Source organism: Leptonychotes weddellii, chromosome 12 (assembly GCF_054177405.1).
Source record: "Leptonychotes weddellii isolate Sample4059 chromosome 12, ASM5417740v2, whole genome shotgun sequence".
Classification (NCBI taxonomy): Eukaryota; Metazoa; Chordata; class Mammalia; order Carnivora; family Phocidae; genus Leptonychotes; species Leptonychotes weddellii.
Genome location: NC_138380.1, coordinates 15863407 through 15879139, shown reverse-complemented (window position 1 = coordinate 15879139; position 15733 = coordinate 15863407). Strand labels below are relative to the sequence as shown.

The 15733-nt window shown below is 42.1% G+C and overlaps 1 protein-coding gene across 2 annotated transcripts in view; it reads right to left on the bottom strand.

Moving 5' to 3' along the window:
* Positions 1-15733, bottom strand: part of LOC102732645 (solute carrier family 23 member 1-like) — a 51988-nt gene that overhangs the window by 19518 nt on the left and 16737 nt on the right. For both annotated transcript variants that reach the window (XM_081800048.1, XM_081800049.1), the window contains exon 5: positions 1132-1291. In XM_081800048.1, coding sequence (XP_081656174.1) covers positions 1132-1291 — 160 coding nt within the window. The remainder of the gene's footprint in view (positions 1-1131; positions 1292-15733) is intronic.

Genomic DNA, 15733 nt, shown 5'->3' with positions numbered 1-15733 from the left:
AAAAAAAAAAACTGGTATTGACAGTGTTGCTGGTCTGAACTTTGCCTCTTCTGCAACTGAAGACCCGGCCCAGACTACTACAAAAACGACTGGCCACCCAGATTGCCCACCAGCATGAAAATCAACGTCTGTAGCAAACAGCTCAAGGACTACTTGGCCTCCCTCACCACGTGAGCCAATTCCTACAGTACATCTCCTCTTGTGTGTATCTCTATATTATCCCATCGGTTCTGTTTCCCCGGAGATCCCTGACTGGTACACATACCCTATGATTCAACAATTCCACCCCCACATGTCTATTCAATGGAAATACATAGATAAATTCACCTAAAACCAAGTACACAGATGTCCATAGCAATACTATCTATAACAGCCAATAACTGGAAACTACCCTTAAACACAGTTCAGGTAACAGCAGAATAGAGAAGTAAATTGCTGTATAATCATATAATGGAACACTACTCAGTAAAGAGAATGAAGAGTCTACCCTGACATATAACAATGGGGAAGACTCCTGTAAAAATCATGTTGAATGGGGGCACCCGGGTGGCTCAGTCGTTAGGCGTCTGCCTTCGGCTCAGGTCATAATCCCGGGGTCCTGGGATCGAGCCCCACATTGGGCTCCCTGCTCCACGGGGAGCCTACTTCTCCCTCTCCCACTCCCCCTGCTTGTGTTCCCTCTCTCGCTGTGTCTCTCTCTGTCAAATAAATAAATAAAATCTTAAAAAAAAAACCATGTTGAATGAAGAAAGCAGGTGCAAACTAGTATGTACTGTGGAGTTCTGTATAGAAAGTTCAAAACCAGGCAAAACTCATCTGTGGTGTTAGAAATCAGGTCAGCGATGATCCCCAGGGGAGGAGTGACTGGAAGGAGGCATGACGGGGCTTCTGGGGGTGGCGTTAATGTTCTGTTTCTTGATCCAGGTGCTTGCTGGTAACAGGAACAAGTTCAGCTTTGGGAAATTTACTGTGTTATTTTCTATATGTGTTAACCTAAAATTTAAAAGTTCATTTACAAAAGTACAAGTGCAGACTTTGGAAGGAGGGGGAAAAAAAATAGAACTAGAGCAAGATTATCAAACATACAGTAGGCGTGTGACATTGTCCCCTCCACCCCCCTTGCCCTGTTACCTCTCGGATCCTCTTCTGCCATTCCTCAGTGAACTCAGGAGAGCTGGTGTTCACCAGACTGGCATTGAATGTCCACTCAGGGCACTTCCAAGCAGGCAGGGAGAGCATGGCCAGGGAGGGTGCCACAAAAGCAAACGTCCCTCCCTGGAGAATGGGCAACCTGGAGGAGGGGAACGAGGATGCAGTTACCCTAAGATCCCTTAGCACGGGTTTGAAAGTGCGCCCAGTGGAGGTTCTTTAATCCCAAGCCCTAGCTTGATTTAGAGGCCATCCATGACCCAGCTGGTCCCAGTATACAGGGAGCTCCTGCCATGCTCCAAGTCAGACCTAGGAACCCTTCCAAACTTTGGACAGGTAGACAAGGTGGGTAGGGGAAGACAGGCAGACTGAACCCCAGTCTTGGAAAGACAAACCCGGGAGGCACTGGGACAAATGATTTGGAGACAGCACAGAGCTCAGCAAGCATGTAGAGTGTGTGCCATTAGGTACCCTGGTCCCAGAGAATGTTCCCCAGAACCCAGGATAAAAGCATAGCTCCCATGTGGAGTTCTCCCACCAAGAGATGCACAGCCTAAAATCTGGGTTGCCAGACTCCTTTGTGTCTTCAGAAATGATCAGCAATCCCAGACCTTGACCTTCAAGCCTCCTTTTATCACATGGACAAAATGGTTTTTAGGTCAACTATCAAGGCAAGTTCCTTCCATCCAGGCTCTTCTTACTCCTGCCTGGCTTCTCCCTCTGGCCTCTGGAAGAACTTCTAGAACTTTCTTCCCTTTGAGATAAACGCAGCCTGATAAGTCAACCTCCAACAATCCTCTCCTATTAGATCAGAGGCTATCAAGGCTAGCCTCGTCTGCCCACCCATGACATTAATATCAGGGGAAGGATGGCACAGAGGCACCCCAGCATCTTGATACACCCAGTTCAGACACTTTTTTCTTCACAATACAAGAAGGGTATTTTTGAACTCAGAATTTCACAAAAACCTCTTAAAGGATTATTCTCAAGAATGACCGAGTACATCCTATGTAATGAAAATATAAATTTGGTGGAAGAGTTTTCCTGCCTAAGAGGCGTTGGTATCTTGGCTGAACATTAGAATCGATGATGCCTGGGCATCACCCTCAGACAAATTAGTGGGCTTGTCTAGGAGTGCACCCAGGTATGGAGTGTACTTAAAGCTCCAGGGGATTCTAGTGTGCAGCCAGGGTTGAGGACAACTCATCTACATCCATAAATCTAGACCCATAAGGCTCCAAAGTAGAATAGAATACATGGTGGTATGGGTATGTGTGAATACTTTTTTAATTTAAAAATTATGAATCTAAATATCTGGACAGAGAGGGAAATATGCTCTACTTAGATCTTTACAAAATCCCCTTGAGCTTTAAAATGAACATATAAACCAGAGTATGTGGGTATAACCAGAGTTACATAAGACAGAACTTGTGTTTTAAGGTTTTGCTATAATTCCATATGCACATTGCACTCATTCACCAAGTGTCTATTGAGGATCTGCCCTGTGGTGGGCAGTGGCTTCCATAATATTGAGGACACCATGGTGAGTGAGACAAAACTCCCAGTTATATTCTAGTGACACACATCTCAGCCCTCGTACTAACAAACTAACCACTTCCAGTAACTTACTCTTAAGGATTACTTTAAACACCTCATGATGATGCTTACATACAGTCCGCCATGTCTGCCATGTCCATTCTACTGGGTTCCACAAGGGCAGGGATTCATTATTTTTCATTCCCATCCCTCCAGTGCTGAGCCTGGTACCACAAAAAACCTGCCAACATTGGGTTTATCATTTTGTTTTTTTAAGTTTAATAGGCATGGAATGAAAAAAAAAAAATAGGCATGGAATGAAGTCCTAACAAATGTTAAGTTGCATTTCATTAAGCTAGGAGAGATGTGCACTCATTCGTGTGATGTAATGTTTGTTCTCGCCTTACCTATAAACTGTCCGCTCATTACATAGGGTTTGGATATTATCACAATTTTTATGATAGTGAGCTTTCTTTTCATTAAAAAAAATCCTTTCTGTTACTGTATGCAGGGATTTGCACCCAATTCAGAAATTATTAAAGAGAGCATTTCAAAATTTTCAAGTAGTTGAGTTCCTAATTCTGTTCATTTTATTTTCTTTCAAGATGATTACATGTTGTTGGGATAATATGATACATGGACTTTCTGCCTTTTGGTAATTGCTAAGTATCTTTTATGTCTAAGAGCAAGATGAATTTTTTTTCATTTATTTGCCTCAGGGTATTATTATGCTCTACCTTTAGGTTCACACAATGTATGCATAAATTTTTCCCTTGTTGGGCGCCTGGGTGGCTCAGTTGGTTAGGCGACTGCCTTCGGCTCAGGTCATGATCCTGGAGTCCCTGGATCGAGTCCCGCATCGGGCTTCCTGCTCGGCAGGGAGTCTGCTTCGTCCTCAGACCCTATCCCCTCTCAGGTGTTCTCTCTCTCTCATTCTCTCTCTCTCAAATAAATAAATAAAATCTTGGAAAAAAAATTTTTTTTTTCCCTTGTTATTTAATACTTACACCTTCCAGTTCCACTTTCTATTCCTTCCTGCCCCATCCCCACTCCCATTCTGTTAGGTATAACTTTTTTAAAAAGATTTTATTTATTTCAGAGAGAGAGTGCATGAGCACAAGCAGGGGGAGGAGCAAAGGGGAAGGGAGAGAGAGGGAATCTCCCGCAGACTCTGTGCTGAGTGCAGAGCCCGTTGTGGGGCTGGATCCCATGACCCTGAGACCATGACCCAAGCCAAAACCAAGAGACAGACACTTAACCAACTGAGCCACCCAGGCGCCCCAGATATAACTTCTTATCAGTACCCTTTTGGTAGATAGATGAGAGCAAGCGAGAGAGAGAGAGAGAGAGAGAGAGAGAGAGAGAGAGATCTACATACAGTCCTTGCATTTCTGCTAGCTCTTCCTTTATGCATGTCCCGAGGGTGTGTATAGGGTATGTGCATTCAGTACTACTCTAGGCTTTCATTGTTCTATGTATGTCTTACCTTTGATGGTGACCTTGATGCATATCTCAGTGTTCTTTTAAATTTCCTGATTAACTTTATCTGCTACCATGATGGCAACCCCTATATTTTTTAAGTCTGCTCATGAGTATGATTCATGTGCCTTCTGACTTAAATGTCTCTCTTAGAAACTATAGACTTTGATTTGAAACCAACTCAACATTTTAGATCTGGAAGAGCCTCTTGAAACATATCCAGCTTGGCCTCATCATTTTTATAGGTAGAGGATCTGGGCCCAAGGTCACAGAGTTAACCAGGAGGAGCACTCAGGTCTCCCTAGGACATTGATGAAGAGCACGGCACACACCCATGGCCAGTTTAAATCTGGCTCGACCTCCTATCAGTTGTGTGACCTAGGCATGTTGCCCAACTTCTGCAAGCCCCAGTGTCGTCTTTGATAAAATAAGAGTCTCTCTTATTTTATCAAAGAGTCAAAGAGTCTACTCTCCCCAGGGAGTAGCCGTGAAGATTAAATATGTTTAAATGTGTGGGCCAGTGCCTGGGGCCTGTAAGACCTCACCAAACAGCAGTAATTGTCATTACTTTATTATTCCCTCTGAGATGTGTGGGTACTTCCTGAGAAGGAGGGGTACGTTATGACATTTTCTTTAGTGTTTTCTCTTACAGATGCTATATTGTGGGCTTTTTTGTTTGTTTGTTTTTTAACTGTTGTCTGGCATTCACATCTCTTGCAGGTGGGTTCTCTAAGATTTGTTTTCTACATCCCTTTTCTTTTGTGTCGTTGGAATCCGTGTGCTTGGGCTGGTCCAAGGCTACGTCTTTGTGTTAATTATCCCCTTGCTCCGTGGCCCGCTGTCCTCAGCCCTGCAGGGAGTACAGCACCACCTGCACAGAGCTCCGAAGCTTCCACTCCACTCCTCTTCATTATTTCTTCTGTTCCAGTTCTTTTTTTTTTTTTTTTAAAGATTTTATTTGTATATTTGACAGAGACAGCGAGAGAGAGAACACAAGCAGGGGGAGTGGGAGAGGGAGAAGCAGGCTTCCCGCCGAGCAGGGAGCCCGATGCGGGGCTGGATCCCAGGACCCCAGTATCATGACCTGAGCCAAAGGCAGACGCTTAACCATCTGAGCCACCCAGGCGCCCTCTTCTGTGCCAGTTCTTAAAGTAGACATTATCTCTCTACTGTAGGGGCTTGTGTTAACATTTAAAGGTTAATGTCTGAGGCACAGCTCTCTGCATGTGAGGTCACAACACATGTCTGTTGGGATTGAGTTGCTGCTGTTGGATCTACTCATCACTTTGAAGCTTACTGCTCTAGTATTGTTGTTGGATCTTTTTCAGAGGTCCCCCTTCCCTGGTTCTTTTTATTTCTGTTACATTTGATTTGAAAGAGGTGCCCTGACAATGTCCCACAAGTTCCAACACGCTATGTATTGACTTGAGCCTTTACACGTCACCTTGTGTCAAATAGGATTTAAGGGGCTTCCAAATATATTACAACATAGTAAGGACCTACTACTCTATACTCAGACTATCCAATTTCACTTTCCAGCTATTCCTCTCGCCCTCCTGGCCCCACTCGCTACACACCCAGCCTCATGAACATTTACAGGAAGAGCCAGTCTGGGCTCAGATGGAGTGGGATCTGGCTGCAATTCTCCATTGCTGCCCTCACAACATCCTGTAGAAAATGTGGGCAGACTCTCCCTGTGCATCCTACTCCTTCCACTCTTCACTGTCTCATCTGGATGCTCGAGTCTGAAGAAGAGAAGATGCCCCGCCATTCTTCTTTGCAACAATGACTTGCAAGTTTCCTAAGAGGTTAAACGTCAAAATCTGTATCTTAAAAGTCTTAACAGGACGGGTATTTTGCCTTGGCAGAGCCACAGGAATGTGTCCCCTGGGGCTACTATTAACATCTAAGTTTACATAGTATTTTAAAGGTACAGAGCATCTTCATATAGTTATCTTGAGAGCCCTTCAGGGTGGTGACACTGCACTGCATGTGTAGGAGGAGACTGGGGGGGGCGGGGGAAGGAGTGGCGGTGGGAGGGCTCAGCTCTGAAGTGGGGAAGCCCTGATAAGAAAGGCTGAGTCACCCCGCAAAATTGCAACAGTGTGTTTGTTATAAAAACAACTGATAACAAGACATGCGCTGAGAACAAACTAGAGCTTATGTTAATGATTAGAGGAGACATTTTTCTCCTCTCTTTGTAGTCCCGTTTTAATCAATAACCAGAAACATCTGCCCTTTTGAAAGCAGTGGGAAGTTAAACTCCCATCCTTCTCTCTGAGCTCTCAGGTACACTCCTGTTGAAGAAAAATGTATTCATGACACTAGTTAATGACATTACAATGACTTTATTCAAGAGGACTCCTACAATGCAGTTTTGTAGTAGGGGAGAGCAATCAGGCTCAACTCTGAATACCCTAAGAAAAGGAGGGACTTGATAGCCCAGGAGCAGGGTTGGGTCAGGAGCTGGAAAATTACCAAGAGGAAACATCAGGGATAAGGCAGGAGGTGGGGAAATCCTGCTGAAGGCAGGCCAGGGTGATCAGACATCACCTGAGTGATGGTAGAGACTGAGGAACCCCATCAGATATGGAGGGCGGGGATTCTAACTATACTGAATTAGTAAGATTCTTGCTGAAATTGGAAAATGCAGAGACCAAAACAAAAACTCAAAAGTCAAACCTAGTGTCTGATGGACTTAAGACAGAATGGTCATAGTTGAACTTGTCCATTAGACATTTTGACTACATAGATCTCTTCCAGTTAAGTGATGAATAAACAGAAAACCCAGCATGACTTGGGCCTGAAAAAGATCCTGCAGAAGAGAGGAAATGTTTTCCTGCTCTGAAGATTTAGAGGAAAAATTTCCTCTAAGAAGCAAGTGAAAATTGTTGAGTATGCTCAAAAAATATAACAAAGGATACAGCTGCATTATAGAATAACTTGGGATAAAAAAAAAGAAAAGAATAACTTGGGATAATAGATTTTTTAAGATTTATTTATTTATTTGAGAGAGAGAGAATGAGCATGGGGGGAGAGGCAGAGAGAGAGAGAGAATCCCAAGACTTCACGCTAAGCACAGAGCCCAACACCAGGCTCGATCCCAGGATCCTGAGATCACGACCTGAGCCAAAACCAAAAGTCAAACGCTTAATCGACTAAGCCATCCAGGCACCCCACTTGGGATATTTTTAAATAGAATTCTAATAGAAGACATATGATGACTTAAATAAATGAGGCATGTACCATGTTCCTTGAAAGGAAAATTCAATATTATCAAGGTGTCACTTATTCCAAGTTAATTTTTAAATGTAATGCAATTGCAATCAAAAGCCCAATATTTTAATATAATGATTTAAAAATTCATCTGGAAGAATTTAAAAATCAGAATAACTTGGAAAGACTTTTAAAGGAAAGAATAATGAGGAAAGCATGCCCAACTAAATAAAGTACAGTACAAAGTTATTAATTTTAAAACAGTGTGGGGGCTCGTGGGTGGCTCAGTTGGTTAAGCATCTAATTCGAGGTTTCAGCTCAGGTCATGATCTCAGGGTCGTGAGATCAAGCCCTGCATCAGCCTCTGCACTCAGCGAGGAGTCTGCTTGAGATTCTCTCCCTCTGCACGCCCCCCCTTTCTCAAATAAATAAATAAATAAATCTTTAAAAAAATAAAAACAAAACTGTGGTAATGGTTGAAAACACAGCAAAGAAATTAATGGCAGAAAATAGTAGCCCTTAAACAGATAGATCCTAGAATATATAAGAACTTAATATGTGATGAATAAAGTCTTGATTCCCATTTATTCAACAAATGATATTGAGATAATTGGCTTTTAGGGAGAAAAAAATAAATTTGAAGTCTCACTTCATACACCTAAATAAATCCCAAATAAATTCAAGAGTTAAATTTAAAAATCTAAACAACACACATACAAGTACTTTTTTAAAAAGGTGATTATTTATCTTATCTATTGGATATAGAAAGTATTACTAAGTCTAAAAGTAGATCAAGAGGGGCACCTGGGTGGCTCAGTTGGTTAAGTGACTGCCTTCAGCTCAGGTCATGATCCTGGAGTCCCGGGATCGAGTCCCGCATTGGGCTTCCTGCTCAGCAGGGGGTCTGCTTCTCCCTCTGACCCTCTTCCCTCTCGTGCTCTCTGTCTCTCATTCTCTCTCTCTCAAATAAATAAATAAAATCTTTAAAAAAATAAAATAAAATAAAAATAAAAAATAAAAGTAGATCAAGAAATAGCAAAGGAAAAAAGTAATAAATTTTACCATAGAAACATCAAAGCTTTGATATGGCAAAAATATCTTAATCAAGGGGCGCCTGGGTGGCTCAGTTGTTAAGCATCTGCCTTCGGCTCAGGTCATGATCCCAGGGTCCTGAGATCAAGCCCTGCATTGAGCACCCTACTCCACAGGAAGCCTGCTTCACCCTCTCCCACTCCCCCTGCTTGGTTTCCTGCTCTTGTTATCTTTGTCAAATAAATAAATAAAATCTTTAAAAAATATATCTTAATCAAAAACCAAGACACACTTAAAATGTCTAAGGCAATTAATAAATACAAAAATTTAGTATTCTTAATATGTATTGGATTTTTTTTTTTGCAAAATAAGAAAAACATTGACTTCTGGTTAAAAATGCCAGGTTATACACTCTCCCCCTCTTGAAATGCCAATAAAATGACCTTAACATGTATTTTAGAAGAATAAATCACAAGATAAGAAGATCTGAGCAGGAGACAATTGCAACAAAACTTTGAAAGGTAAAGAGCAGATGGATAGTGGTAACTGATCTGATCGCCCCGGGGAATCCATATCCTATGCTAGCAATAGGTAAATGGCATTACACTGAAAAACTCACAACATATCAGGAATTGCCTCTTGAGGTAAGATTAAATGTGGAGCTAAAACAGATTTAATGTCTTTTGCAGAAGTAGTCAGGTAACTGTCCTTCCCCCATCTTGGCAGAAGACTAGAAGTTTCTTCTGCTGAAAAGGCAAGACACAGGGTCTATGGACTCTGCAGGGAAACTGGCACAGTTGAAGTGGAGATACCATACTGAACACCGGAGTGATTCATTTAATATATGTACACTGAACACTAAAACGTCCTGCTCACTTCCCCACTGAGCTTCTTGAACAATTCAGCCAGGCATTTACTCTCCAGGCAAGAGACTGGAAGGTCCTTTTCTGGAGGATAGGATGATCTGGGAGGAAAAGCATAAAGATGCTGAAATTCAGGCTTCCCCAGCTATGCTGGGAAAACCATAAAGATACTCAAAAGTCATGACACTATATTAAGACTACAGTGTGAATTGTGACCCTTGCAGTTGGGTTATGTGGCATTCCTGCATATCATGCTGCAATGAAGTCCAAAGTGAACAAGACCCAGTCTCAGGCTCAGAACTTCCAGTCAAGCTTTTGAGACCCAACCTTTAAATATGAACAGATATACAAGGATCATCAGACAACCACAGGACTATAGATGACAGAGACCCAAATAAAGAAACAGATGAAAGTAACTTGTCCTATAGGGAGATGATAATTTTTAAAAAAGATTTTATTTATTTATTGGAGAGAGAGAGAAAAAGAGAAAGAGATAGCGAGAGAGCACGAGCGGGGAGGAGAGGGAGAAGCAGATTCCCCAAGAACAGGGAGCCCAATGCAAGGCTTGATCCCAGGGCCCTGAGATCATGACCTGAACCGAAGGCAGACACTTAACCAACTGAGCCACCCAGGCACCCGGGAGATGATAATTTTTAAAACACACTCTCATTTATATATTTGGCAAGTAAGATCTTGCATTCATAAAACTAGAATAGGATGCATAAAACAAGAATATTCAGAGAACAAAAAAAGCTCTTAAAGTATTACAGTAGAAATAAATTCAGTAGAAGAATTGGAAGATAAAGTTGATACAATTTCCTCCCCACAAAAAACAAAAATACAAAACATGCAAATAGGTAAGAAAAGGTAAGAGAATTAGAGGACCATTCCAGGAAATCCAGCATGTGAATAAAAGGAGTTTGAGAAAGAAACTCAAACAAACTGAAGGATGACTGTTTGCATATTAAAAGGAACTACTGAGTACACAGTATAATGGATGAAAATAAACTCAGGCTGTGACACATAAATAAAAATTTACAACCCTGGGATTATAAAGCAGTGTTTTTTCCAGCTTCTGGGGTGGAGAAACGGGGAGAGGTTACATAAAGGTTTGGCTTTCTTAAAATCACCCTGAAAATTACAAAGCAATGGAAAAATGCTTTCAAAATTCTGAAAGAAAATTATTTCCAACCTAAATTTCTATACCCAGCTAAGCTGTCAATCAAACGTGAGCGTAGAATCCACACACTTTCATATAAACAAAGTCTTACAAAATTTATTTCCTATGTACTCTCTCTCTCTCTCAGGAAGCTACTGGATTACTGTGTTCCTCCAAAAAAGAAAAAGATATGGGAACAAGAGATCTAGACTTGAGAACTGACATGAAGGGAATTCCCAGGATAGGGATGAAGGGGCATCTCAGGATGACATATAAAATATATACCAGGCATATACAGCAACCATTCAAAATTGCAGCAAGTCAGAGAGCTCAAGGAGATAGTTCATCAAGATGAAGCTGATGTAAATGAAATTATTTATTTATTTAAATTTTATTTATTTAATTTTTTTAGAGAGAGAGAGAACATGAGGAGGGGAGGAAGGGAGCAGCAGATGGAGAGGGAGCGAGAGAAACATTGAGTGTGGAGTAGGGCTTGAACTCATGACCCTGAAATCATGACCCGAGCTGAAATCAAGAGTTGGACGCTTAACCTAATGAGCCACCCAGGTGCCTTGTGAATGAAATTATTAAGAAGAAATTTAGACAATAAACAAAGAATATAGAATTGAATTAGAAATAAGTACATAGAAAATTAAGTATATTAGAAACAAGAAAGATGTAAACTCCAGGGGTAAACAAAAATCGGGGCAGGAAAAGAGAACATGATTCAGCTCCAAATAATATCATAGTCATTAATTATAATGTATACACGGAATATTGATCTATGCTGGGAGCACAGAAGAATAAGAGGATGGGAAGTCTTGTATGTGGTGAGTGAGGGGCTGTGAAAGAAAAGGATATCTCAGACATTCATACTGGCACATCGATTAGTAATACCTAGAATGGAAGGGTGTTAATTAGAGATTTGGAGGATAGTACTTAAATAATCAGCTTAAAGAGATGAAATGTTTGCCTTGGTCTAGAAAAAAAGGGAGTGGGGGGAAGATTTCTGGTGGGAAGGGGAAGCCTGTTTGTCTATCTTCTTTAAACCCATCACTGCTTACTACCCTGAGTGTACCCCCATCCCTCCGTCCAAAACCAGTGATGGATTGGGAGCCATTGCTCCAGCTCTCCCTTCTGTTCTGCCCCAAAGACACACCTGTCCTTTTTTGTTTTTAGTGCTTTAATGCTGATCATGGAGAAATGGACTAGGGAAACCAAGATGAAAGCAGGTGAAGCGGCAAAGGTTGCAGGATCTCAGAATTTGTCTCAAGGGTGGGGCCTTCATCCACAGCTCCCAATCCCTCCTCCAAGATAGTAGTAGGCAACGTACTGGACTTTTGTTCTCAGGCACAGGTTCAAAGGGTATGGTTCACAAAACATGCCCTGATACTGTTCTAAAAAATACTTTTTAAATGGTTGTCACTTTTCCCAGTTATAAAGTAATACATCGACATTGAAGGAAAGTAAACGGCAGATAGAGAAAAATATAAAGAATAAATTTAAATCACCCTAATTATATAACCCAGAAATGATTAACATTTTGTTCCAGTCTTTTTTTTTTTAATTTTTTTTTTTTTTAAGATTTTATTTATTTGTGAGAGAGAGAATGAGAGACAGAGAGCATGAGAGGGAGGAGGGTCAGAGGGAGAAGCAGACTCCGTGCTGAGCACGGAGCCCGATGTGGGACTCGATCCCGTGACTCCAGGATCACGACCTGAGCCGAAGGCAGTCGCTTAACCAACTGGGCCACCCAGGCGCCCCAGTCTTTTTTATCTTTAACCAGATAAACTTTATCAGTACACAGATAATATATACCTTTCGTATATAATGTAAACCACCCACGAATAACCTTAAAGATTTCTACCAGTCTTTAAACAGATAAATGATTCTCAGTATACATATAATTTCTACCTCTCATAATTATAAATTACATTGGCTGCTATTACCATAGTGAAAAACTTGAAACAACTTGAATGCCCTTTAATAGGAAATAGTTAAATAAATTAGAATATAATTATATATTCTAGAATATTAAATACTAAGTGATCTTTTTTTTTTTAAAGATTTATTTATTTATTTGAGAGAGCAAGAATGAGAGAGAGAGAGAGTACATGAGAGGGAGGAGGGTTAGAGGGAGAAGCAGGCTCCTCGCCCAGCAGGGAGCCGGATGCGGGACTCGATCCAGGGACTCCAGGATCATGACCTGAGCCGAAGGCAGTCGCTCAACCAACTGAGCCATCCAGGCGCCCCTAAGTGATCATTTTTTAAAAAGTACTGTTGCAGAAGTGTGTTTGCTGAAATGGAAAAATATTACAGTGCATTGTATATGTTTAAAAAGGGAGAGGAGAGCTATTTTGTACAATTAAATTTTTTAAATTATTCAAAAAGGGAGGGAGGGTGCAAAATTTTGTGTACAGTACAATCCTTTTCTTGATGTGAAAAATAAATTTTCTGTACCTGGTACAGAGCTAAGCTCTTTGTGTGCATTATCTAATATAATTCTCAAGGTTTTGGAAAAATTAAAAAACAGTTCCACTTCACAGAAACACAAGGACTTCAAGAGAAAATAATGCAAATATTGTCCAGGGTAGAGAGGAGAGGGAGCATTAAGTCTCCACTAGGGAGAGCAATATGCCTTATGCACTTGGGAATCTGGAAGGGATGATCCCCCTGAGAAGGTTTGGGGTTGGGACATGTGCAATTTGAGAAGCCTGTGGGCAAGAGGAGAAGAGTGTGGATAAATGGGGAAGTGGTCAACAGTTGGGGACAGACGTGTCTGGAGGGTGAGCTGCTGGAATCCAGCCTCACCCATGTCATCATTTTGATGTTCCCTTCTTGAGTCAATCCAATGAGTGGGTAAAGAATGATGTCACAGGGACTTTTCTTTGAAATAGAGCAGAATGGGGAGCAGAGCCTCAGGAATATAAATGGGACTGATGAATTCCTCTTGAGTTTTAAAATCCTGAGCACTCTGAGTCCCAACTACTTCACTACTGGACAAAGAGCACTTTGTCCATCTTTTTTCTGAGCTCCCTGCACCAAGCAGATAAGGACCTGCTACACTGTAGGAAATGTCATCATGTGCCTTCCCTATTGGTAACTACTCAACTTAAACCCAGAGGAAGCAGAAGCACCAGGCCCTGTCACTGGGACTCCTCTGATGTGATGGATTGTCAGGTCACTCTTCTACCCCCAAAGCCACCACTGTTCCTGCTCCAGCCAGAGCTCCAATGGTACATCTGGTGACTTGGCTGTCAAGAGGGCAGGAGCAAAGTGGCTGCATACCTACATACCCCTGTTGGTGGGCATGGCCTTTCTACAGAGCCAAGGACAGGCGCAGAGCTAGGGCAGGGCTGAGCTCAGCTGCGGGGAAGTCACTGGATGAAAAGGATCGAGCCAGGGCTAACTCAAGCAAAAATGTCTGCAAGCAAGCACAAGATATCTGAATGGACTTTGTGCCAAGGGTACTTGCTCCCCGCTTGAGATACTCCCAGGAAAACAGAGAGACATATTGCCTGGAACCACTCTAGACAAAGAAATTACCAGTAAAAATCATGAATAATTCTAGAGGTGGAATGAAGGCCCAGAATGACATGGAGTCAATCTTTGATTTCTTCTAATGATTGCCTTTCAAACTTGATGTCTTATTTTGAAATTAATGATAGAGTATGCCCCTCCATGAATATCAGAAGTGAACACCTAAGTGAGGAAGGCTCCTGGGGATGCACCCAAGACCCCTAAAGGCATAACAGGGAGGCAGCTATCCATGTTGCCAAGGATTACAGCTGTCTACCCCATACTGGGCGCTGCTTGTGAGCTCTGATTTCAAGAGCAGCAGTGGGGCGCCTGGGGGGCTCAGTCCATTAAGCATCCAACTCTTGATTTTTGGCTCAGCTTGTGATTTCAGGATCGTGAGTTGGAGCCCCACATTGGGCTCCACACTGGGCATGTAGCCTGCTTAAGATTCTCTCTCTCCCTCTACCCCTCCCCGCCCTCTCCACCCCCACCCCAGTTATCATCTCTTATCATTCCTTTTTGGTTATTTAATGTGGTTTTAATTACTAAGATCTTTTGAAATCTTATTGCAACATCAGCCTGTTTTGGGTTATCAGCAAATAATCAGCAACCAAAGCTACTTGGACCTTGAGTCAATAGACTCTCAGTTAGATTTTATAATCTATAATGTCTTAGGCAGTTACTCATCAGCATCTGAGATGGGAGCTTATTTCCATGGGTAGAACCAAATGCACGTTTATTCCTGCCCCCACCTTAGTCTAAAGACATCAGCTTGATTTTATTTCCTAACTTCATTTCCCTCTTTCTCCGTGTGTTTAATGAAGGGGTAAGTTCAAGTTCTTTGGACCCTAACTCCTGATTAGTTTGTGTTTCTCACAGAACCCACCAGAAGGCTAGGCCCACAGGCACTTTTACTACCAATTACCAATTGAAACATGGCACTTCATCACCTTCCCTGTCAACATCATAGCTGTCCATAACAGAGATGGAAGGGACCTTCAGATATTGTGTAGTTGAACTCCTTCATTTTATAGATGAGAAAATTGAGCCTTAAAGAGGGTAGATGATTTGTCCAAGTTCCCACGGCGCAGAAGCCAAGACTGGAGTTCAGGCCTCCAGTTTCGAAGTTCAATACTTTTCCATAATTATAATTAAGGCCATCTAAAGTTTAGGGGCTTTGAGTTTGTAACTCTTCAGGGGCCAGGACAAGGGTGAGGTCCCCGGTCCCCAGGTAGGTTCCTGCAACAGCTTCCTAATGCTACTGCAACCTCTTACATTCCTAGGGCCAGTCCTGGAAAATGTGGGGGTCTGGATTTTAAGGTTCTGAGAGAAAAACCAGAGCAAGCCCTGTACCTCTTTGAGTCCTTGGTGGGGGATCTGGAAGAAATCTTGGCTCACAGAGATGGTGAAGAAAGAGAGAGCTGGGAACTAACCAGCCAAAGCTGTGGGCACAGGTCTCCCACTCCTTAGCAGAGATTGCGAGAACTTAAGCCTTGTCGCCTGGAAATGACTTGCAAAGGAAACACTTTGCAAAGTGCCTTCGATTGGATTCAGGCAAAAAGGTCATGCCAGACATGAATGCTGTCTACAGTCAGCCTCTCCTGGAAACAAGTGGCCAGCCTCATATCAGTCTAGACCTGTGTGGTTTGATTCAGATAATTGACAAAGAGGAAATGGATAATTTTTCCTGTCCAGTCATTTTCTGTCAAGACAGGTCGGGTAAAGCCCACTGTAGGAAATGTTTTCCATTTCCCTTCACAAACCCAGGGCTGAGCACAGG